This window comes from Melospiza georgiana, chromosome 5 (genome assembly GCF_028018845.1).
Source record: "Melospiza georgiana isolate bMelGeo1 chromosome 5, bMelGeo1.pri, whole genome shotgun sequence".
Taxonomy (NCBI): domain Eukaryota; kingdom Metazoa; phylum Chordata; class Aves; order Passeriformes; family Passerellidae; genus Melospiza; species Melospiza georgiana.
In genome coordinates, this window is record NC_080434.1 from 16,051,376 (window position 1) to 16,076,344 (window position 24,969).

The 24,969-nt window shown below is 38.8% G+C and overlaps 1 protein-coding gene across 2 annotated transcripts in view; it reads right to left on the reverse strand.

Moving 5' to 3' along the window:
• Nucleotides 1-1,168: 1,168 nt before the first annotated feature.
• PPP3CA (protein phosphatase 3 catalytic subunit alpha) overlaps nucleotides 1,169-24,969 on the reverse strand; it is a 171,366-nt gene continuing 147,565 nt past the window's right edge. The window contains exons 9-14 of one of the 2 annotated variants that reach the window (XM_058024000.1): nucleotides 23,130-23,255; nucleotides 20,423-20,497; nucleotides 12,750-12,834; nucleotides 8,829-8,926; nucleotides 6,085-6,114; nucleotides 1,169-2,915 (exon numbers count right to left, since the gene is read on the reverse strand). In XM_058024000.1, coding sequence (XP_057879983.1) covers nucleotides 2,722-2,915; nucleotides 6,085-6,114; nucleotides 8,829-8,926; nucleotides 12,750-12,834; nucleotides 20,423-20,497; nucleotides 23,130-23,255 — 608 coding nt within the window. In that variant the 3' untranslated portion in view covers nucleotides 1,169-2,721. The remainder of the gene's footprint in view (nucleotides 2,916-6,084; nucleotides 6,115-8,828; nucleotides 8,927-12,749; nucleotides 12,835-20,422; nucleotides 20,498-23,129; nucleotides 23,256-24,969) is intronic. The other variant, XM_058024001.1, reaches the window with a different exon arrangement.

Sequence of the window (24,969 nt, forward strand, 5' to 3'; positions counted from 1 at the left end):
CAGATACTTTGTACATTCCCTAGTGGATCACTCATCCTGGGCTGATTTGCTTATCTAACAAATTCTTCAGCAACTACAGCAGACATTTCCAGCCCAAGTGATTGGTAGCATGGACCTTTTGGGTTAAATCTACCAACTGAGAGCCTAAGCAGAGTCACTGCTGAGCAGAACCCCCCCTTCTGTACTGTCAGACTGGCTGGTGGAACTGCCAGGGCCCAAGTGAAATGCAGGCAGACAGCATTTCAGACTGTGCTGCCCAGCAGCGCTGCCACGCAGCACGGGGCCTCTCCAGAGCAGGACTTACCTCAGGTAACCTGCAGTGCTCAGGGAGCACACAGGGCTCAGCAGGAAAGCCAAGTGGTCACGCAAAGTGTCACTGTCCCCTTCTGCACACAGCGTGCCCCTGAACCAGAGGGACAAACAGCTCCACCTGGCAGACGAGCACACAGACTCTGTGCGTCTGTGCTGCACCTCTACACAATCTGAAATGAAAAGTTACATCTGAAATAGTCCCAGATATTATGAAACCTCTTTATTTTTGCCACCTGTCGTATTTTGTCAAAATTAGCAAGAGCTAAAGTGGGAAAAACATATAAGAAAGCAGGCACTGAGCCTATATTTAATAATGGTACCTGCAAGGAGGGCTAAGGCAATACCCACATCATTGCACCATTTGGCATCATCTGTCAGCTCTTCGCAGCATGATGGACTTGGGAAGGATGCTGAGCACAGTTAGGGAGAAAATGAGAAGGCAGAGCTTTGACAGTTCTTCTCTGACTAAAAGAGAGAGCATTTGAAATAAAATTGTAATCATTATAAATGATACTTGTTGACCTTTTTAAACACTCCAGATAAGGGGAAAACACACAGAGGGCTTTTTTTTCTTGGGCACTCTACTTGTGGGTTACATTCCACTCATTTTAGTGAAAACCCAACATTCTAACCAGACCTTGGGGGAAGTCTGCAGAACTGAAGAACTGACAGAAGTCAGTAGCTGGGTAACACATGGGTTTATTTTTCGATAAAGAACTGACCTTGAATCTTGAAACAAGTCACTCATCTCTTACACCAGCGGTGCTCTCCTGTCCACAGCAAAAGAGAGCAAGAAGCACACGCGTGTGGTGCCTGCGCGCTTCTGCCACTGAGACAGCAAGAAAGGGCAGGATGCTTAAGTTCATGCACATTTTTATTGAGTAGTAATATAAAATGCTTCTTTCATTGTTACAAGTGCATGCTTTGATTGCCAACATTTCGAAGTCAAATTACAAAGGCAAGGCTGTAGGCTGTAGTGAATTACTTGGGCACTTATACAATTGTTAAAAAATATCAATGGACTGTTTGTTTTGTTTCCTTTTCTTTTTTAGAATGAACCAGTTGAAACCCGTAACTGATATACAAAGGGAAAAAAGTGAAAAAATTACACATTTTGTGGCACATGACAAAACAGAACAAAATGACTAAACCATTATGACATTAACAGTTATCATGCATTTAGAATTTCACATGTAACTACAAACTTATTTAAATTTCACAAGGTTTGCTAAACATGCTACCCATCTATATGTGCACTGACAAGCTTATGTTAAAAACTTTAAGAATACTCTCCCCCCTTAGATTTTTCAAAGCTTTTTTGATTACAAAATTTCAAAGGCATTAAGCATTTTCTTTTTAGAGAATATAAAGTACGCCAGTATACATACATTTCCAGTATAAGTCAGACCACTAAGCGCATTACAGTCCCATACAGGCCTATACAGCCATTTTTTCTTAAAAAACATGCATAGGCAGATTTTTACAGAATATAGATGCTTTTCACTGCACTTAATATGGTGTCTTGTTCACTATACTTAAAAATGCACCACTCATAAATATTTAAATTTAGCAAGCCACAACCAAGACTTGTTTTACCAAAAAAACCCCAGAAAACCTCCCAAACCAAACCCCCCTAAATATAAACAGCAAAAAAAGATAAATGTTATTATTCCAGTTTTTTTTTAACAAAGAAAAAGATAATTGCTGCCAAATTAGTAAGGTAAGTGTTATATTTAAAGAAGGGCATTGAAGCACACTAAAGAAACCTGAGGTAAGCATAATCTGTACAAAATTAAACTGTCGCTCTCGCTCGCTCTCTCACTCTCTCTCTCTCTCTCTTTTTTTTGGCATTTTAAACAAATTTCCAACTTTTTTTTTTCTTTTTTTTCTCTATATTTTTAAAGAGTGCCTAATTTATTTCATAGCCATTGTCTGACAAGAGTAGCAAAACATTATCAATAAATAGTCCTTATTTAGTTTGTACATTTTGTTAAAAATGTTTCGATGTTGTAGATGTTGAGTGCTGCAACTGTAAACGTACAATAGTTAGTAAGAAATTAAACAAAGTTTTCATGTCCAGTAACATAATAAAAGGCCTTTCAGTAACATAGCTAGACGTTCCCAATGCAGTAGGAAAACATGTTCATTCCCCTAACTTTGCAATATATACCAGCATGAGCTTTCATTTTTCTACAAGCATTTAAAGGCATATCCAAAGGAGGTGTGTCTCCCCCACCCGCCCTCCCACCAAAATAAAGTTGACGATCTCTTTGTTGATGATTTTTGTAAACTGAATCCAACACCTGGCCCCCAGAGCAAACAAGCTATTATCAGAGGCAAGAACACCCCAGTGCTGACGTGCAGCAACCCCATCGCGCCCTGCAGCTCACCCCCCCTCCCGGACAGTGGTCACTGGATATTGCTGCTATTACTGCCGTTGCTGTCCGTGCCATTAGTCTCTGTGGAGATTGCCTTGTTGATGGAGTTAAGGTTGGCATCGGATGGCACGTCTCTGCGCGGAGGCATTCGCTCATTAATTCGATCTAAGCCTTTGGCCTCTTCGAAGCTAGTGATCTTATGCTGGGGTGAAAATCCTTTGATAGCTAAATAAAGGATTATTGAAAAATAAAATTAGCAAGTTAAAACTCTCAGCAGCTTTTCCCCCAATTTAGCAACAAGTGCAGGAGTCCTTCTTTGGGAAGGCAGCAAAGAGAAGATCTGACACCACCACCAACTCCTTACCACGCTCAGAAAGAGCTGGGGCTCACCACCACCATCCCTTCCAACACAACCATTGTTTTCAACACGATCAACTTCCAGTATTTTGTTGTCCACTGGGGCTCTGCTCAGAACACCAAGACGCTGACATGAAACTATGGTTTGCACTTGGAACCATGCTGAGGGCACAGCTGTGAGCTGGTGAATTGGCATTTGCTGTCACCACTTACAGCCTGTGGACACTGTGCCTTGTCCTAGTGCTCTTCCATCAGGCAAAACTCTCACCTGACTGCCAAAGATCATGCAAAAAGTGCTGGCTACTTCCAGATGGTGATGACATGGTGAGGCCACTTTGTGGGATATACATGAAAGCTAGGGAAGATCTGCAGTGACCCTACAACAAGCTGCCTTCTGTTCTCAACACAGGTGAGCTGCTTGTTGATTGCCTGGGGCAATTATTCTCCCTGATACAACCCTGGACTCATAGAAAGCAGCTTGACTCAAATGGCAGCAGCACTGTGCAACACAGATCAGGGATATTGTCATTTTGGAACAGCTATACAGTTTAGCTCAGGAAATGCACTGACAAAAGACCAAAGTTCCAACTGAGGATTTATGATCTGCCCTTTAGCAGCGACATTGGTGAGGCCATACCAACCTCAGAAGGAAGCCACAGGCCAAGGAATGTAGTCACAGACTGCGATTTTTATTTTATTCTCTCTCTAATTGAAGTGTTGCAGATCTTTAGATTTAAAGCAAAAGAGAAAAAAAGCACTGGAGGCAAACAGCAGGTCACAGCCCCACAGATCAGCCTTCTGTGTCTTTTTTCTCTTATCTGTACCAAATCAGTGCACTGCACTTCCAGAACTGGAATTTCTGCTAGGCCTCTATCATAACATGCCACAGAGCAGAAATGGTGCTTTAGTACCAGGAAACTGCAAACTCCCTGGGGAGAAAATGGTAGGGGAGTTTCAGGGATCCAATTCAGTATTCCTTCTCCCCTTTTCTCTTCTCCTTACCCCCAGATACTCTCCTTCCTATGTGCAGTCCCAGTTCTGGACAAGCTGGTAACTTTGTTAAAAAAAAAAAAAGCCTAACACAGCCAAAACCCCAGAACATCCCTGGTACCAAGCTACCACTCCTTGTATTTAGTGGGGAGCAAGAAAAGGCAATTTTCATGCTGGTCGCACCAGCCTTTCCTGTGAAAAATGATAGATCCTGCTTGCCTCAGGATTTAGTTCTTTAGCCAGTTTCACAAATGTTTCATTGGAACTTTGTGAAGTGCATGGTTTTTAACATGTATTATACTTCAACTCAGAAAAATAACAACATAACGGTGACTAGTCAAGTGAGCAGGGACGGAGCAGTGAAAATAGAACAGGTTGTACAGTGAGTTTTCTTAGGGTTTGCCTTTTGGGTTGGCTTTTTTTTTTTATTTACCTTCTACCACAAAATGAAGAAGTCTAACAAGCACCCATGCTAACCCCTTAAAGCAATAGTTTAATGGATGGCTGCATTGAAGCTGAAGCAGTTGCCATGTCCTGGAGCTTGCCAGCAGCACAGCCCAGTTGGTGTCACTGGGCCCTGAAGGAGAACTGGTGAAACTTCTCCTCCATCAGAAGCTTCACCTGTGTGGAGCAGTAGTTGTGACTATGGTGACAGTGTCTAACTAGCAAGGATGGCAAATCAAGAATGAACTTGAGGGGTGCATGTTGCTGGCATGGGGGCACATTAAGGGATTGTATTTCCAGTAGACACATTATTGTCTGTAACACTAAGGAAGGTGCTCTGCTGTAGTTGCTGGTCAGACAACGAATATTAGCAGGTTACATTGAGAGTCTACTAAAACACAACACATAGTCACAGAAAATCACAGAAAACAGCCAAACTGTCAACAAGAATGCACACTGCAGATTAGAGATTGCTGATAGGAATAGATAATTCCAACATAAATAGCAGCTTACTCACTGCTATTTAGAAAGCAGTTGTATTTTCTCTTACTTGTTTATTCTGTAATTTTAATCACTGCTTTAAAAAATTCAAAAACAAATTCAACTGGCCAAAAAGGCACATCTTACCAAAGGACAACAATCACTAGACTTTTTTTTTAAAATTAGTTAAAAAAAATACCCACAGAAAATTTGAGAGGGGCAAGAACAAAATACAACTGAAGAATTTTGTTTTAAAGGGGAATTCTGAAAATTCTTCTTCCAAAACTTTATAATACTGAAAAAATATTGTACATCTACATTGCAATACATGGTTTCTTAGATTTTACCTGAAGTGTTCAAAATTGTTAAGGGTTAAATTAGAGGTCTGTCAACAAAACACCAGTTTTCAATACTGAGCATTCAGAAATCTTCTAAGGCAGCCAGTCACTTTATATGCAGCTAAAATGGTGCCTGTGTTAATGGTTGCTCTAATGTAAATATCCAGTGTGTAAACTGCCACTACCAAAAGAAGCAGACATCTTGCTGACAAATGTCTTGTGTTGTTTTACTTTTAAAGGGAAACAGAAACATGCTGTACTATAACAAAAGACCAATCAAATTTTTTCATTAGTGACCTAAAGGAAAGGAAACAAACTGAAGCATAAATAAAAAAAAAGCGGAAAAGAAACAACAACAAAAAGAGAGAATATATAAAAAGCTATGTGTTTTCTTTGACTAGAAATTGCTGAGGATAGTTTGAGCCAGCCTCCAGCACACAGCTTTTGAGCTATGTGTCACAAAGCATTTATGAGTGCTGCCAAGTTATGTCCCGTGAAATCTGAGTTCCCTGATCTCCTCCTGTGGCATTACTCAGTGCTTAATTCCACATAAAGCAATTCCAACGTGTTTGTAACTTACAGAAAGAGAAAAACCTCAACAGCAGCAACAGAAAGAAAAACCAAAAAAACACTTTCCCCTTTAAAGCAATTACATTTTGGTTAATACCGAGCCACAACTGTTAGCCCAACACCCACACAATCTGTACAAGCTACAGCAAAATGAATACACCCAGCAGAGCCCTTATCTGTTGTGGCACCAACAGAAAGGGGACTGGCCAATTTACCTTCATCAGCCTCAATAGCCTCAACAGTAGCTGAAGAGAAGAAAGGGGTAGCAAAACGAATGAGAAAAAATGAGCAGAGGATTTCAACTCTAAGAACAAGTCAGTGAATAGCAAAGGAGCTACAACACTAATGTTACCGTAAGTGCTGGATTTTGGCAAAACAGACACACAGAGAAATGTTTAGACAAAAACAGTAATTTGCAGATTGAATTAAGCTAGAGTTTGTTTTAAAGCAAAAGTTTCACAAACGAAAAGTTTTTAAAGACACATTTAAGAAGTTTTCTCAAAAGAACTATAAAATGTAAATGTCTTCCATATTGCACATCTGACCTAAAAAGGTCATTATATAATTGTCCCAGCTCTCATCTCAGTAAGAGCAGTTTGACTTGCCCTGTCAAAAGAGAACAAAAAATGGCATAAAGCCATCGCACAAAATTCATACAACTTACAACATCAGCCTGAAAAGTACTGATGCCGGTACAAGGCAAAGGAATTCCATATGCAACTAAACAGAATTATTTTTTTCTTTCTCCTGACTAAAAGAAACATCCCCACAGCATGGGATCCTCAGAAATCTTTGCCTTTGCTTGCAACCTTGCCCAGTCTGCTCCATCTGTAAACTTTATTTGTCAACCCAGTCTCTGAAAAAGCACATTTTGCTAATATTTTATTTAAATCAATGGATGCACATGTAAGATTGACTGTTGGACCTCCAAAGTTGCAAAGCCTGGTCAGAGAGAGCAGAACTTGTAACCGGGAGATTGCTGCAATGTTATGAATACCATGTTACCACTGTTATGAAACCATTAGTGGTTCTTAAACATATACTTTCATTTGAGTTTTACCCATCAGCTTTGGTATGCATTTTTTTTTACAGTCAGAGATTTAGAAGCTGATGCAAATCATTAAATGCAATCCAATATAGCAAATATTTTAAAAGAAATTTTGATTTTCAAGAATTTCTGTGGTTTAGAGAATAGTTCAAGAAATCAAGTTCTTAGGAAGTGATCTCTTCTTTTTTGTCTTGTTTTCCCCTATATAAAACCCAAACTTTTTTTTTTTTTTTAAGTTAGGATATCAAATATGGATTAATATATGTTCTAAAATACCTATACTATTATCTTGCTGCATGGGGAAGTGAGAGGATTGAATCCTCATGCACCAAGGCAAACGTATGCCTCTCAAGCAGCAGAGCAAGAGAGAAGGCCAAAAAACAAGGAACAAAACCAACGCAAACTTGAAAGAAAAGTAAACATGAGAACTAGGATGAAAAATTAAAATGAATAAACAGATCCAAACCAGCACTGACACATTAGAAAAAATGAGGACTAAAATGTATACTTCCACAACAGAACATACTACTCATATTTTCTGTTAATACATATGGCAACATGTGTGCTTAACAGAAACTATATAAACTTCAGAGTATTTGGTGAATGGGGTACTGTGTGTTAACTAATGCAGAAGCTTGTGTATAGTAATGTTTTACTGAGCCAGAATACTGCAGTATGAGGAGATTTTTCCTTTTAGCCATTGTAACAAGAACATTTGGCAATTTTCTCAAATTTATTTCTATTCCTAATATTTTGCCAGGGCAACAATAGCAGTTTCCTTGGACCAAATTTTCTGACAAATGTAAAGCAACTATGTGGAGAAAAGCCTAGGTGAAGACCACAAACCCATTAAGAAAGGCCTCCTGTGAAATCATATTGCAGCATTTCCAAAGCAGAACGTTACTATGTCCATCACACACAAGTCATCAACAAGAAACAAGAGAAGGGAAAGAAGTGGAAAAGGAGGTTTACCACCATATACCTGAATCTTCTGGATAAAAGAGACAGTAAAGGGAAAAATACAGAGAAAGAATGCTCCAGGAAGGAAACAGGAAAACAAGAGGCTGAGACTGTGTCAAGGTTATAAAGCATTTCTATTTCTTACATCTACTGCCAATAGAATCTCTATAATGAGAGACCTTTATGCATGCCTGCAATATACTCTACAGCAGTACACACAGGAAAAAAAGGGAGAGCTTCCAGTAATTAAACACTTTGCACTCCTTATTCCATAAGGAAACAAAGGCAGTCCTACCATAGACTTACCAATTTCCTGCAACAAGAAGCACTTGGTATAAAACTGACAATCTGTATTGTGTTTGTGTATAAGGCAAACACTGTGTTTGTAAGAGCCTCCCTTCACTTGGGCTTAAAATCAGAGTGGAATTGTTCTCATGTTGTCGCCTAGAATTTCTAGGAGAGAAAATCTAATTCTAGACCTATTTTCCACTGATGGCTCTCTATAAGGAAGAACAAATTAGATAAAACAAGAGTTTGAGTGTCATTAGCTAAGCCAAACCTTCAGTACTCCATGTATCAAAGGCCTCTCTTTAAAAAAAAAACCACAAAAGATGCTCTGAACTGTGGAAAGAGTGCACGTCACATACAATCCTGAGCTACCATTCTGAACTGTTGATTTTCAGGGGCTCCCCCCTCCCTTTTTTCTCTAAAAATTGATGGCATGTATTAAGTCTTGAGATTTGGCCTTACATGAACTGCTCACAAATGCTCCAACACAACAAACTGCCTGGTTTTTTTCTGTCCTTTGTTTTTTTTTTTTTTTTTGTTTTTTTTTTTTTTTTTTTTTTTTTTTGAGACAGCTGTGGTTACTTTTCTTAGGTTCTGCGGTTCTGCAGTTGAAAACCAATTGTTTTTGTACACAGGACAAGACACACAGGCAAGCAGGCTTACCGCTTTGCAGTGTTTGTTTTCCTCCAGAGAGCACACCACTGGGCAGCATTCCTGTCGGGGTCAAACCTTTCAGCGTCAGCACACTCTCACTCTCTTCTCTGCAAAGGTTAAAGAAAAAAAGAAAAATAAAACCACCAAAAGTAAGTAAATGTCTTTGGTAAAAACACAAGATATGTTTTAGACATCTTAAACTATTAAGACATGCCCTGCAATGATTTTGTCATCTCCAATCTCCGTGCCAAGATAGACTGAATTTGGTGATGACATCAGCACCAGTGAAATCCCATTCACTGCTGTGTACATTTGTTAAACCTTTGCATCACACCATATGCAACTCCTACTGCAGTTAACACTATAACCTGTGCCTTTGGAACAACACATCTCTCAACTCAAATCTGACAGGAGAAGGACCAGAAATTGCCAACAATGCATCTAGGCATTTTACACTGTGTGGTCCAAAATCAACTTAAACTGTTAGTTTGCTCTTGTCTGCACTAGCAGGCAGGTGCATTATTTATTGATGACCACCATCCACTTAAGGAAAGGCAGCTAAAAGGTCATTAAAATTAATAAGCACTTCCATCCTTGCTAGTACTGTCCTTAATAATTTTGTATGCTAAAAATAATATGGATTAAACAAAATGAAACTGAAATATGCTTTGCTAGTCTCCACTCCAAATACATAGAGTTTTTAAATATATGGCTAGAGGAATACACCAGCTCTATCCAGAGAAGCCTTTAATAAAGATTTCTACAAGGACTGTGATGCTGCCTATGATGACATACTTTCTCAGCAGCAAAACTGACCCCAATTCCTTAAGAGAAACCTATTTCAAAGTGCTTTACTTTGAAGTACATAATGACATTAAGCTGGAGGAAGCAAATACAAAGACAGAATTTAGTTCCATATCAACTTGAGGATAATGTGGTTTTGTCTATAAAAACTGTCTCTCAGCAATTCTACTACTTACAATTTCCTTTGGACCTACATGCCCTGAATGACTCACATATATGAGACAACTCTTGTTTACCTACTACATATACTCTTCCAGTTCTATTTTTAGTTTGAAAATAATTCTGCTTGCACTCACTTTTCATTATGTAACAGTCAAAATCAAATTGTTACCATTTTGTTTGCAAGTTTCCCAAGCAATTAAAACTAACGCAAGAGCCAAATATTTTCAGAATTAACACAGTATTTTTATCATCAACAGTTACACAGCAAAGCTTTTGCTTTCTCTCAATTATTCAGTACATTACATATATATTTTTTTTTTAATTAAACTGCAACGGCACTTGTAGCTTTACCCACATGGGTTAAGTTTACTGACTGTATTTTTATTATCTTTAAACTGAATGTGTACAAGAAAGATGTGTGTCACAAATATCATGATGTTTTAGCCTTCAGTGTTCCTTCATTTCTATTTGATATAATTTGTTTTTTTTTTTAATTTATTCTATTTATTTAAAAAAAAAGGATAATAGACTGATTAAGTATTTTATTTAACTCTCTCCAGTCTAAATACACTGAAAGAAAAGTGAGACTTGAGAAACAAAGCTGGAGAGAGTAAATGAAAGGAATCACGAAGTCTTCCATTTAGCTAAAGCCAATCCTTCTACAATATCAATTTTCATCAAAGTTCATCTATAACATTTGAAACTCAATACAACACTATTTTGATACCTAATTTTTTACACTAAAATGGCTGAAATTATTTCAGATTTACATTTAAGTTATATCCTTGAGGAAAGGGACCACTCCAGCCCAAAGAAGAGATGACTAAATTCTTTGCAGATGGTCAGATTGGGTGCTAATCTTTTAGAAAGATTTCAAGAATTAGTGAAATAAACTTCATAAAACACAATGACTTGAATGGGAACTTCAAAGATTTCCAGAGCAGGCTGGTATATAGACAGATGATAGATGGTGGCGCTGCTGATTTCTTTCTAGGGTTACACACAACTACCTGACACTTGTGTCTTATGTGGATTACGCTGACAAGACAGAAAGAATATCCCAGGCTTTTCTAAAGGAATAGTATTTGCAAGATTACCTTCTGAAATTTTTACTGCCTAGCAGCCTGCCACCTAGCTGAGGAGAATCAGCCTTTCTCAGAAAAAAAGATAACAGGTATCCCAGTGGTGGCTGGGATGAAATGTCACTCATCCCCCTGGAAGACTTGTCACCAAAACCATGCATTGTAGGTACCTGTTTATTTGCTGACTATACCTTGGATCACAGTGAGGATGTGCTGTATTTGCTGGTTAAAGCTAAGGGAGAACAAATTACTCTTCATCTTCAGTCTTTCCTGCAAAGCTTTCAAGGCTGTCAAGAATCAAGAGCTGTAAAAGGCTGTGGTGGTTTTGCCTGGGGTAGACTTAAGATTTGAGACTTCTGTGCGTCATTGTAGAGAGAGCACATGTAGGAATTATTCTGTGTCCCTCTTCCATCCTTGAAACCATTGAAAAGCTTCTGCTCTACAGATCCCTTTGAAGAAGTCTGACACATGGCTGATGTCAATAATCTGTAAGTTGTACAACCCCAAATATATCAGCTGATCATGCAACTTCAGATTCTTCTGCTTATTAAAGCTCACAACTCTTGTGAACTAATCCTATATTTTAAAAGGTGGTTCACAATGGAATACAGTCAATCCAGAAGCTGTGGTTCAAGGTTATGGGAGAAAGCCAAGTTTCCCAAACTTTGTTTGCTCAACTATCATTAGAGGAAAATAGTTGTGCTGTTTTATGAAGGTGGTAGCAGCCACCTCCAGGCTCTCTGCCAGACTTGGTACAGAGAAGCAGGTGGAAACATTTGATTGCTCCCCCATCTTGTTTAAGGAAAAGGCATGATGCTAATCTGTTTTTTTATGGGCACCACTTTGAAGTAGCTCATGCATCACCAGTAAGTCTGTTGTAATACTTTGGGATCCCCAGGTACAAGGCCTTCCATCTCAGTTTGCTATTTAAAGCTATGCTGCTGCAATCTGCAAGGCGTGGGTGAGCTGCTGTGGCCATGCAAAGCCCTGCAGAGAACCTGCCCACTGCTGGCATGCTGCATTCAAAGCAAGCAAGTTGGACATTTCCACTGAAATTAAATAGTGGATTCTGCAAGTAACTATTTTATTTATTCTTCTTACATCAATCATGAAATCATAACAGTAAATGTTTTAGAACTCCCATGATTTTTCACTAAGCATAATCCCATCAACTGACTCCAGCAGACCAACACACAGCTTCCTGAGGAAAAAATCGCTCGCTGAAAGGGAGGGAGAACTGTATTTTCTATATTTAGACTTCAGCACAGTACAGCATGTTTTCTCTTTTGCTCAGAGACATCAAATGGAGAGTGCTAAACATTGGGTAGCAATTAATTACTCATGTTCATGTGTTTGGGGGAGTGCAGCCCAAAGGAGCAAGTTGCTGTTGCCTGCACAACCATTTCCTGGATTTCTAGGTAAATGACCCTAATGCTTTCATCTTTAGGTCATCATTACTCGTGGCTGTAGCAACATCTGCGGGTGACGAAGTGTGACAGCTGACTTCTTTTTTAATAAGAGGTGATGGTTAGCATACCCTTTCCCCACATTTAACACTTGCCTCACAGGGGCTAGAAGTTAATTAGTAGACCTGGTCAGTAAAAGTTTTTAAAAATGGTAATTGGAATTTTTTTTTGCTGATGTCTTTTGTTTGTTTCATATTCAGCAGAAGCCCTGAGGAAGACTATTCAGAGCCAAAATAAATAGCACCATTGTATAAATAAAACAATCTCTAAAAGGCTGCAGTAGAACTCAGTTGGGTGGTATACTAAAATAAACTAAAATAGCAGATTTGCTGTTTGATTAACAGTTGAGTGCTCTAAGTAACCATTCAAAGATATCATTCAACACTAAAAAAAACTAACCCAGCATAAAGCCTTACCTTAACACTGAGAAAACTCTAGCCATTTTTCCTATTGCTCGTATCTTGTTCCTTATAACCTCCTTTCGAGCAGCAGCTGTTGCACCTATGGAAAAGATATTAAAAACTGTTATAGGGATTTATAAACAATTTATCACTAAATACTTTCAACACTAAATACAAGAAATGTCATATAATTGCTACAGTTTGCCAAAATAAGCCACATTTGCAATTAAAACGGAAAACAATTTTTCTCATTCTTAGTTAGAAATTATTTAAAGATAATAAAACCTAAGGGCAGAGTCCTGGAAATGAGCATGAGATTATAGGAATTGTGTTGGCTGGCAGTGGCAAAGAGAGTTCTACAGAGCAACTTCCTTCTTATCACTGCTATGGACTGCTTAAAATTACAATTGCTTTGCAATTTGTGAACTCATGCAATACTCTGCCTTTTAAAAAAGCTGTAGTGCAACACAGACTACAGTTTGGCTGAGTTTCAGGTGTACTTGTTACTTGGGTATCATCAAAATCTGTACATGCAAGAGAGAACCACCTGAATGGAAAAAAGCAAACGGGACTTATTACAAAGGATCCTCCACATCCCCAAGAAAATGTTCTGTTACACTCAGAAAGCCAGTTTCATTATTTATCACAATCAGAACCACATACATCATGAAGACTGCTCCTAAAGGTTTCTGAAGGACAGCTAACCTTGACTTGTGTGCATGCTGCCTGACAACTCCTGCCTGTTCAGACACCACTATATATCACTGCAACGCTTCCTTCTCTGTTACTCCAGAATTGAAGGGCAAAAATGAAAATTTCAGTTTTCAAATCCTAACAAATTGATCCCTTTTGTAGAGCCCATCAGGGAAGCTAAATCAGCAGAAAGGGGTAAAAATGAGGAGGACAACATTAGTGAAGAAGATGCTTGGATGAAACCAGACAAGTGGCGATGGAATCAGAACTGGCTTCAGCGTGCAACAATCCAACACCTCCCAACACCTCACACCAGCTTTCCTGCCCTGAAAAACTGTTATGACAGGAGCTCAAGGTCATGGAATTCATTAACTCAATGGACTTTTTTTAGAGATAGCCCATAGACTAAGGGGGATGATATCTCTGTTTTTATCTACCAAAACCAGGAATGGTGATGGTGTACTGGAAAATGGGGGACCTGCCATGATACACCAGGATACTGTCCTGGTTTTAGGTGGAATAAAGTTAGCTTTCTCCTTAAAAGATACTCAGAATGATGGCTTTCAAATCTCCCACACATAAAGATAAATATATAGAGCAAATATTAAAACATATAAAGATAAAAAGAGATATGAACACTTGGGCATAAATGTCTAATTCTATTCAATAAAGAGTGGGAGAAACAGCTATAATTCAGCTGTAACTGAATTAATGTAATATATTTTAAACAGCTTAATGAAAAGTTTTAATTAAACAGCACTGATTCAGCTGGGTTCTCCTGGAACAGAAAGTGGTACCTTCCTACCTCAGTACTATGACCTCACAGAACAACTGTACTCTCAAGACAGACAAGACATGGTTTTCAGCCTTTCCTATTCCGAAAACACTTGAGCGTGATTGTTCTTCCTTTCTTGCCCCTACGCATCCCAATCCCTACTTGCTTATTACAAGTCCACACTGTTCTGGTGTATCTTATAAGGATATTCAAAAAATTGAACAGCAACTAAGACTGTAGGATATTTGAGAACTGAAAACTGGAGCTGTAATTTATGACTGAAGTAAAATATAATGTCCTACACTTAAATACAAAATAAGAATTGGAAAAAATCCCTTCCTTAATCATAAAACACAACAGGCTCAAAGGGAGTATTTTGTATCTCACTGATACACATAAAGGTTACTAAAAAAATATATTTAAAAAAGAGTTTGGTCTCCACTGAATTTCCTAATGTGTCACAAATATGTGAAAATGACATATGTTTAGTAAAAATTACGAATAATGTTATTTATCCTCTCTGGCTTTATTAACAAATGCACCTGATATAATTCACAATGTTTTATTGCTCTGTTAGTTTTGACTGAATATCACTAACCTCACAGTATGTGGATTTCTTGACTATTTATACATAAATCTTAGACTCACATTCCAACTGTGTCTAGTTTAATATTTTGAAATTAACTATTACTGCAAATCCTGATGAATTACTTGAGCTATACCTAAGCACACACCTATGTGAAAGTAAATGGGTCAAAACCTGAGAACTGGCTATAGGTAAAAGGGTTAATTTTAGCCCTTGCAAACATTGCCTGATATCCTCTTAAGATTCTACCTTCTTTTCTTAGAACCATACACTCATTTAGGCTCGAAAATATCTTGAAAAGATATTCCAATATCTAAACAAATCTTTTCTGAATGAAGGAACTTAAAAAAATTAAAGTTGAAGTGTAAAAATTATTTACGGGGTAATGTAAAAGCTTTGAATCTTACTTCAGTGATTTAACAAGTTCTATTGGATTTTGGATTGGTATCAAAACCCAGAATCTGCAAGCTGGATATGAAGGATTAATATAAAAGGTAATTTAAATGTCCAAGTTAAGAAGCACAACAAGGAAAAAAAAGACTATAAATGCTGACAATACTCTGAGATGTAGGATTGAACAGATTTAAAACAGTGCTGAGTAAAAAAGTGAACCCAAAATCTCTCACTGGTATCCTCATATATATTATATAGTTAAGTATTAGGAAAATTAATAAAACTTGAGCCTTCCAACTTATTGAATACCTTTCTTCTGTGCATAAATGGGATCTTCTTATGAATTCCAAAGAGGGGAAAAGAAAAAGATCAGTGATGTTTGTAGAATGAAAATAAAAAATAATACAGAACATTTGACAACATCAATGGAAGTGCAATGTTTAAGTAAAGTCTGAAAAACAGAAAAGAAACAAATTAAGCAGAGAACATCCAAAAGGAAAGAAATAGATTGAAAACGAGAGGGGAAAAAAAAAAAAAAAAAAGAAACCTTTTCAGCTTAAAGCCTTGTTAGTAGGTTTTGCAGGGAATCAACATGCAGGCAGGAGACCAGCAGCGGTGTCACCACCTCTCCAACACTTTCTCCCTCCAAGACTTTCTCCTGCTTTGATAAAGCTAATCACTTCTCAAAACCAGCCCCACCCTGGCCATTTGGGCTGTGCCTGTGTGATGATGCCTCTTCTGTTAACAGGGTCAAACTGACTGCTCCGGGTCTCTCACAGAGCAGCTCACTGTCCCAGCCACGTCTGCCTCTCCTAGAGCATCTGTGCCACGCGCTGCTCGCCTGCCCCTGTCCAACTGCTCCAGCAGCTCTCGGGCAGCAAATGCAAATGCCACCACCGTGCAAGGTGCTGCATTTTAAAATCAGCTCTTTGAGGGCAAGACAAGTGCAGCTCTTGGTGCCCAGGCACAACTGCACCATGCTCTGAGGACACTGGGCACCTAGTGCAAGCTGCTAGGTTGGTCCAGAGGCAGAGCACACCGATGTGCCATGACGCACCTCACAGGAAAATGCTTTGGGCATGGAAGCAACCACGTCTGACCAAATCACAGAGTGAATAATAAATACAAGGATTACATTAAAATGCCACTCTGCCACTAACTCACAGAAATTAAGTATGCACTGCAGCCCAGCCTTACTGGTTTGGAGGAGAACAAACGCAAACCACTGGGAAAACCCCTCAGTTTCTCTCCCAGCTACAAATCAACTCATTGGCAAGCTAAGACACTCTCATCAGGCAGTACCATGAAGGTCTGCATCAAGATATTGGTAAATAACAGATCTAAGGACAAGACTCTTGCTTTTGCTCTCTGTCTCTGTTAGCTGCTGCTGAGCTGGCTCCAGGCAGAGTTTACTGCAGTGAGATGTGGCAAATGTCACATACTACTGTTCACAGCAGAACCAGGTTATGATTGGCAGTAGATCTTTGACTTGGAAATTCTCTTTAGGTTGGAACTACAGCACTGTATTGGGAAGCTGTTTTCCAACAAAGGAATAAATGCAGTAGCTAATGGCTCTGACAGTGGCTTTTCTGTGAGAAGGCTGAGAGCTACATTGTTGAAGGCAATACAAAAAAAAATTGTAGATAATTTAGGAGTGTCTTCACGCCAAATCATGGTAAGGATGCATACAAAGCAAGCAGTGCATTTGTGTCAAATTGTTTATTGCATTATTGTACCCTTTTAATTAGCAGTTTAATTTATTCAATCAAATGCATGAGACCAGAAATGTTGCTAATTAAAACAAAACAACTCTGACTGTATGCTTGCTAGGTAGAGGTATCTGCAGCTCCTGTTGCTAAGTGATATGTTTGATGCACAAACATACAGCACATGAGCTAACATTTGCCCAAGAGATTTTTTTTCTGGATCAGATTATACTGCAACCACCACAGCAAACCGGAAAGAGAAAGTACAGCAAGAGGAAACTATCAGAGATAAGGAAACTTGACCTATAATGTTCTCTCATTTTTAAAGTGAGTAAAACCAAACGGCCAATGCAGGCCAGCAGGGACATAGGGGATAAAGGGCATTACGATATTTAGGCTTTTTTCACAGTAAGCTTACACAGAAACTGCCTACAACAAATTGATCAGATCCCCATTATGTGTTTCCTTAAGGGGGAAAAAAACCAGTGAGGGGGCAGGGGAAAAAAAAAAAAGGAACACATGCTGTTGAGCATCCTGCTCATGGCTAGATGCAACATACATGACTCAGAACTAAAAATAATAATAAATAAAAAAGGGCTCACAAGAACACCATGCAGTGAAGTCAGGCAATACTGATGGGGCTTTGTTTTGAAGGAAGGAATGAGAGGGGAAGACAGAAGGCAAGAAAATGTACAAGAAGGTAACGAATGATCAGTGCAAACCATAGTGATGGACCATTCTCACTACATGTGGGAACCCAGGTCAGGGCATGTTCAAACTGCAAGGAGAGAAAGGAAATCAGCAGCGAGCCCTGAAAACTATTGATGATCTAAAAATAGCAATGGCTTTTAAGAATAATTCCATAAAACAAAATGCATCTGCTGTTGCAGATATCAGACGTTTCCTACTATGGGAAATATTGCTAAAAAAAAAATAAATCAGCCATTAAACAGGACTAGTCCTCCAAGGAAGCTGGACAGAAATTACTGAGGAAGAACAGTGGAAATACTGAGCCACTACAAGACTGTCAGCAGACAGTCCTTACAGAAACAGCTTTGATTAAGCTGGTAATCATTCTGGTCTGTTTCACTGAGAACACAAATGAAACACATCTTGTACTTCTCTTCCCCAAAAGGCAAGGCTTAAAAAAATAAAAAATCAAAATCATAAAAAAAGAGGGAACTCAACTTGAGAGAAAGAGAATTTTTGTTTGCTGTACAGATAAGAAATCAGAACCCACTAAGAAATCATTACAGATATCAGCTTCCATTTAAACTTAAATCAACCTCAAATTTACTTCTATGTCAGAATCCTTCAGTCTCTTCCATGTGCACGATCCCCATGAGCCTAACATGTCCATTGGGCTGTAGGTAAAAGTGAGAGCCCACAGCAAGCTGCAGCACCAGTGCCACAGAGCCCATTTTACAGCCCCAAGGGGACTGATTACCTGGGAAAGCAGACACAAACATATGCCAGCTCTGGTTTTTAGCTACACATGCTAAAGACAACTACATTTCTAGTATCTTCCTTACCATAATGTTTTACACAGAGAAATCACTCATACAAAAAAAACCTGAGAGCAGATTTAGGTAACTGTATTAGTAGTACAGCAGTAGGAATGGTTTAGTTATTCCTCAGCTGGAAGGAAACTTTACTGCTGTTAGATATTGTTCCACAGCACACACACATGCCAGCCCAGAGCATTCCAGCCTGTCTCCCTGCTCAGACACGTGCAATGCTGCAAACTCCAGGTGCGGAGCAGTGCCATCGCAAAACTCCCAGGGAGGTGTTTTGGGGGCTCACTTGCCTCTCAGAAAAAACACAGTAAATACAGAGACCTCCTTCAGCTGGAGAGGGCTGCTGCTCAAGACCCCCAACACCTCCCTATTTCTGATTCTGCTTTTGAAAACATGCTCCTGTGAACTGTAACTTGGGGATGGGAATGGTGACACTCCAAAGTTTTAGAAAAAGAGCACATAGGCATTGGCCTGTCCATGCCCAATGGAAGCTTACAGTACAACTTTAAAAGGAAGTATTAAGCCAAGGCTGAATTAATTTAGAAATCTGTCCCATAAAGTCTTTGCTTTGGCATTGCAATCAGAGGGATTTCAGCCTGTGCTTAAGAGCTTTCTTGAGCCAAGGATTTTAAGCACATGGTTTGTTGCTACTGTATTTAACTTGACACAGTTTTTACTCATCGTATGCCTCCACACAATTTCACATACTACTTTAATTACACAGTAGTGACTTATTTAAATTTCATGAGGAAAAAAAAATTGGGCACAATATTCAAACAGGTGTTTTCTTCTCTTCACTGATTACCAGTTTCAATAATTCAGTCTTTGTCCCAAGTCCTGCAAGATAATTGCTCATGTCCACACTCTGTGGCTGATGCAGAACAGGGAATTCCATCTGTTTTTTCAGAATAAAATCAAAGTACTATGATCTATACCAGTCTTTTCCATCACAAAGGAAACATTTTGCAAAACATGTGACCTAGCTTCCTAGATTAAAAACAAATACTTGAAAGAGAAACTTAATTATTAATTACAACTTCATTAAACATTTGTCTTACTTGAAAGTTCTCCATTTGCCTAGTTCATTCATTCTGCCTAAAAACATCCTGACAATATTCAGTAGTGTTAGATTTTTCCAGGTTCTTATTTTTAAAATTTCTTAGTATTTCTGTCCTTTTCATATATTATTTTTGTTAGACAGATTATCTATGATTACTTCTCACAGATTTTTTTTAAAACACTGAGAGCATTCAGAGTAAGAATGTCAGGGATACATGGGATTTTTTTCAGCTTTTCTCAATTGAGAAGGCACATTTTAGACAGCTGCTATTCTTGCAGAGCATAACAGAAAATTATGTCTAAGAAAATAAACTGACTTTTAAGAATCTCCAAGTTTTAGGATACAAAATACCATTCACAGTCAAACCAACAGGTACAGGGCAACCAATCATCATATAAACTTCAACCCAAAGGGTAACAGAAGTGGCCATTTCTCTCTTGGCAGAAATGCCAGGTTAAAACCTTTTCCATCTGTGTTTACATGCTTATTTTTAATGATTCTATTGCTCTTGAAAGCCTTTTAGACACTCAAGTGCATCAAAAGAAGTGACTAAAGAAATACCTCAAGTAAAAGTCCTCCAAAGTCACACTACCAACATTTTGGGAAGGAGCTCTGCAGGAAGCATATTTCACTGACATAATGAAACTCACTATGAGAATACCTGTCATCTTTTGCATGAAATCATCTGCCTCCTCCATGACAACATAACCCAGATTTCATGGAGGGAAATGCAAGTTTTTTAACCAGAAGAATGGGATAAAGAAATGGTTTAGGTCAGGGCATGGCCATTAATTCTTTGTGAAGCATAATGGAAGCAAATCCATTGGAGTCCAGCACAACAGTTGCTTTCAGTGGCACAGAATTCAACTGGGACTCAGAAAATTATTTCATGGTTAGTAAATAAACTTTTAAAGCAATTCCAAGGCAAACAATCTCAACCAAGGGTAGAGGCTCTTACCATCAAATCCATCTTCCTCTGTCCCCAGTTCATCATCTGAGCAGATGTTCAGCACGTTTACCAGCATCTCTGTCACTAAAATGGAAAACAAATGCAAAACGTTGATATTAAGCTCCCCTGGTCTGTCAGAGAGCCAACTCCAGCTGAAGTAGTGTGAACAAAAATTCAGCATAATAACAGCACCCACTTTTTAAACAACAGGACCCGTAATATTAGAAGCTGAAAGTGCCCTGTGTAGCTAACAAAAAGCACGAGTTTCCACAAATATTTCTCCAAATACAATGAACACAACAAATAGACTTTAAAATCTGCTAATGATCTCTCTTTTTGCAACTGTCAGTGATGTAGGTAAGATTTATTTTCTCCTCCTCAACACATTTTTTGCTTTTCACTCAACTTGGATAACAAAATGACCCCTCTCCTGTTGCTCCTAAACTGCAATAGGATTTTATTTCCCTGCCCAGCAAATGGGAACAACATTCCAGTGGAAAAAGGTACAACAAGAGGGATCATAGAATATTTCTTTATTTATCCGGGTTTTGGACATGACTTCAAGCTCAACAAAACATTAACCTTTGTAAGATGTTCTCAGTGTCCCTTGAATTCAAGGAACAAATACAAATAGACCAGACAGTGTACATTCCTTAGAGGTGGAACTATTCTATATTCAACAGATACATCACTGTTGGAGAACTTAGGTCATATTTAGCTTGTTTACTTTGAAACTTGGGCATACAAGGGTCAGCCACAGACTGTCCCTACCCTGGTCTCATTTCTTTCCAGAGAGACAACTGTGAGACACTAACCAGAGAGCATACAGACTAAGAACAGTGAAAAAAAACAACCCCAGCTAAAACCAAAACCAAGAAAATGCAACTTGGAGAACAAAAAGGCCAAAGTTATGACATAAAATGTGAAGCAATTAGCAGATTAAGAAAAATGTCACTACAGCTACATGTAGTAAGCAACATTAAAAGTGTTACCCAGGCTTGTCGACCCTTGTACTGGCTACACAGGTAGAAACTTTAATTTTTTTAGTCAAGTAGTTAATAAAATCCTCTTCTGTAACTACTATGAAGGCTTGGAAAATTAGAAGGGTGGGAAAAAGCTAGATTTTTTCCGACTTTAGTGAAGGATTTAATATTTTCCTCTGACAGTATTAGTGGAAAGACTTTCCACATTAACAACAACCAGTGAAGCTAACAGCTTCCTACCTTGGTTGGCCTTTGAGGGAAAAAAATCTATATTAAAAAAAAGGAAATAAATAACAAGTTGTGTGGAACACCCTCTTACATACTTGAATATTGCTTTGCATAGAAAGGAAAATACTGATTTCATTTCTTTGCGCTCTAAAATTTCCAAGAAATTGGTAAGTGTGACCACTGGAAGAAATGAAGGAGGAAAAATCACCCCCAAGACGTAAGAAGAACGAGGAACATCATAGTGCCAGAACCTCAACAATTCTGGCCATGCATCCTGCAGCCCCCCATGAGCAGGCTGCTGATGGGAAGCCTCTGAAAAGTGACTTTACAGAACATCTTACAGGACTAAAATGTGTGTGGAGAACATGCCCAACCTAAAAACAGCCTGGCTGAGTTTACAGCCAAGGAGAATGAACACGTTTTATCTGCTTCACAAGAGTCTGCACACGTGTCAGTGAGGATTATATCATGTCTCCATTAGTGCAAGCAGCTGCCTATTCTTTGGTAATCCCTGTTTCATGGTCTATCTGCTTTGTCCACAGAGACCTCAGGTGTCTCACCAGCAGTTTTCCTAAAACAAAAGAGTAGCTCAAAACAAAGCTGGTCATGACTGCAGGTATGAGACACAGCTGGCTGTATTTCCAGTTGCCTATTAAGAGAGAACTGTTATTCCAAGCAGCTTTTAAGAGTTTATTAGAGTTTTCTGGCAGTAATTGCTGTTGCAGCAATACTCCATAATGGATGGATCAAAGCAAGCTTCATCTCAAGCACCAAATAAATGACTTGGGGTTTAGGCAGTTTATATTTTGTATTAATTTAATATGCTAGACCAAAGCATTTTCATGCCTTTTGTGTGCTTGCCATTCACAGCATGAAGCTGCATTTAGGCAACATCAAGAGCATCAGGTTTCAATAAAATCTCATTTGTGGTCTTTAGACTCTTCTTGCCAGCGATGAGGCACCACATGTCCTGTGCAGAGAAGGGGCTGAGTAGCAAGTTTTCCTTCCTACTGGCATCCCTCTGCTCTCTCCAGGAACAGCTAGTCAGACTGGCTCTTAATATCACCAGCTCTGTGTTTGCTGATGAAAAAGCAACCAACCCATAAAGGTAATGTGAGTAAAGATGTAATCCCATGTAGAGAGGTCTGTTGAGACACCCATTCAGCAGTAAGTGATATCCAAGGGGATGTTCAAAAGCTTATAACACAAAAACAAATCAGAATTTTGTTTAGTGAATGCACCTATGGCCTGCACTCCCATAAAATCTATTTTTGCAGCAGAAAGATAACGGCATCATCACCTGGAAAAAGTAGAAATTACAAAAAAATATGACAAATGTGATTAACCACTGTTAATTGCTTGCCTCTCTCAGCGCCATTTCTACAACTTTGTCCTAAAAGGCAAGACACCTGTCTTCAAATCATTCTTGTCCTTTAAAATAAATGACTAAGTGGCTAAGAAACCATTTTGCAGTCTTTATGAACAGAACTGATTTACATACATACCCTTCTCACCAACAAATGGCAGGGACCAGGTAAACACATCCATGAAGTTTGGAAGCCAGTACGGATGAGGGGAGCAGTTGAACTGCCTGATATTCATAACATTGTTCTCATATTTCAATACTGCAGCTAGAAGGAAGAAAGAAAAGAAACAGAAGAGACATCAGACATGTGTGCAACTGGCTAACCAGACCAGAAATGGGGACAGCATGCTCAGCCCACAGAGCTGCTCAGCAGCTTCCACACACTCGATCCAGTGGCACCACCTGAATGCTAGTTATGGTAGGATAAAGCCTCACTGAAGTGGAAAGCTGTTTTCAGTCTGAAAGCAGTGTCAACAGCCTTGTCTGCCACTCAGAAGGGCTGGTAAGTGAATTAATATCTCTGAGCAGTCAACAACGTGAGCTCTGGGATCTGCCACCAGTGAGGAATGAAACAGAGTATTCAGAGCCCCTCATTTCACAGAGTTATCTGAGCTCCTCACAACCATGCTTTGGAGATAACAGAATAAAGCATTTATGACTCAGAGTCTGAACACTGCTCTTCTGATGGACATTTTCAACATATTTCATTCACAGTATTGTAACTGAGATGACACTTGCTTCTCACATTATGCAAACTCTAGGCAGGCAAAAATGTGCTCCCTATAATACAAACCAATACTAATACAATTTGTCTTGCACCATTTAACATTCTCATCATTCTTATCAACCCACAAACACAAAGACTATGTCTGTTCACAGGCAGAAATATAGATATTTATGCCACACCCACTTTTCAAAGCACTGCACCAAGTTCAGTGTCAACTATTGTTAATGGACTTCAGGCTCACGTCTGAAATGGTAATCCAAAAAGGTAGTTTTGAGATTATCACCAAAGTGACTTAAAGACATGAAATTCTCTAAACAATGCAGTTACAGGAGACTGCATGCAGGATATTTAATCAACACAAGCAACAGAAACAGTCAACATAAGGTGTGTCATTCTATGCTTTCCCCTTTCCTCCAGCCTTCCCACTTCCATCTCCCCAGGGAGGAATGTAGTTCCGGGGACTGGTTATCACTTAATAGCCAGCAATAAAGCAGCACAACTGCAATGTGAGACAGCATCGTGGGAAATGCAGTGTTGGCTGAAGGGGCTGAACAATTCCTTCTGATTATTTCTCTCTTTTCTGATTATTTCTCTAATTGTGTATCAATCAATCAAAGAAGAAACCTTTTTTTTATGCACTAGGCTGTTGCTTCACAAATATTTAATAGGATGTTAAATGTCTTCCATTTTGTGGTCAATGACAGAGTCCAGAGCGACATGGGAGTTTCTGGAACATACTCCCTGACAGACACAGAAAACAGCAATAATGTGAACCTTTGCCAGGCAGACACCCTCCATTTAAATAAACCACATTTGACTCTTGCCCATCCCAGTCTGACAACTGGCAGTCAATCTGCTGCTCAGCAGAAGAAAAAAATGGCTTAATACTAGTAATAGCAAAAATAAGAAAACCAGTGTCAATGCTCTGAATATTTCCAACAGATTTTGGCTGAAATCACATACAGCAGATTGAAATTCATTCTTTTTCTATTACTGTGACACAATTGCATAATAAAAATAAATAGTTTGTGGCTTTACTGAAAAAATGAGTCAAACCCACACAAAAAGGACCACTTAGTGGTTGTAAAGATTCATTTAGAAGGGCTAAAACTTCAAATTCATCATCTAGTGAGCTGAGGTAGTTCCCCTTCCCACTACTTCTTCAATTTATCAATTAAGTCTACTTCTAAATTCTGTGAAATTTGAATAAAGAAATAATTTTTACAGGGAACTTTTAAAACTGGCCTCTGAA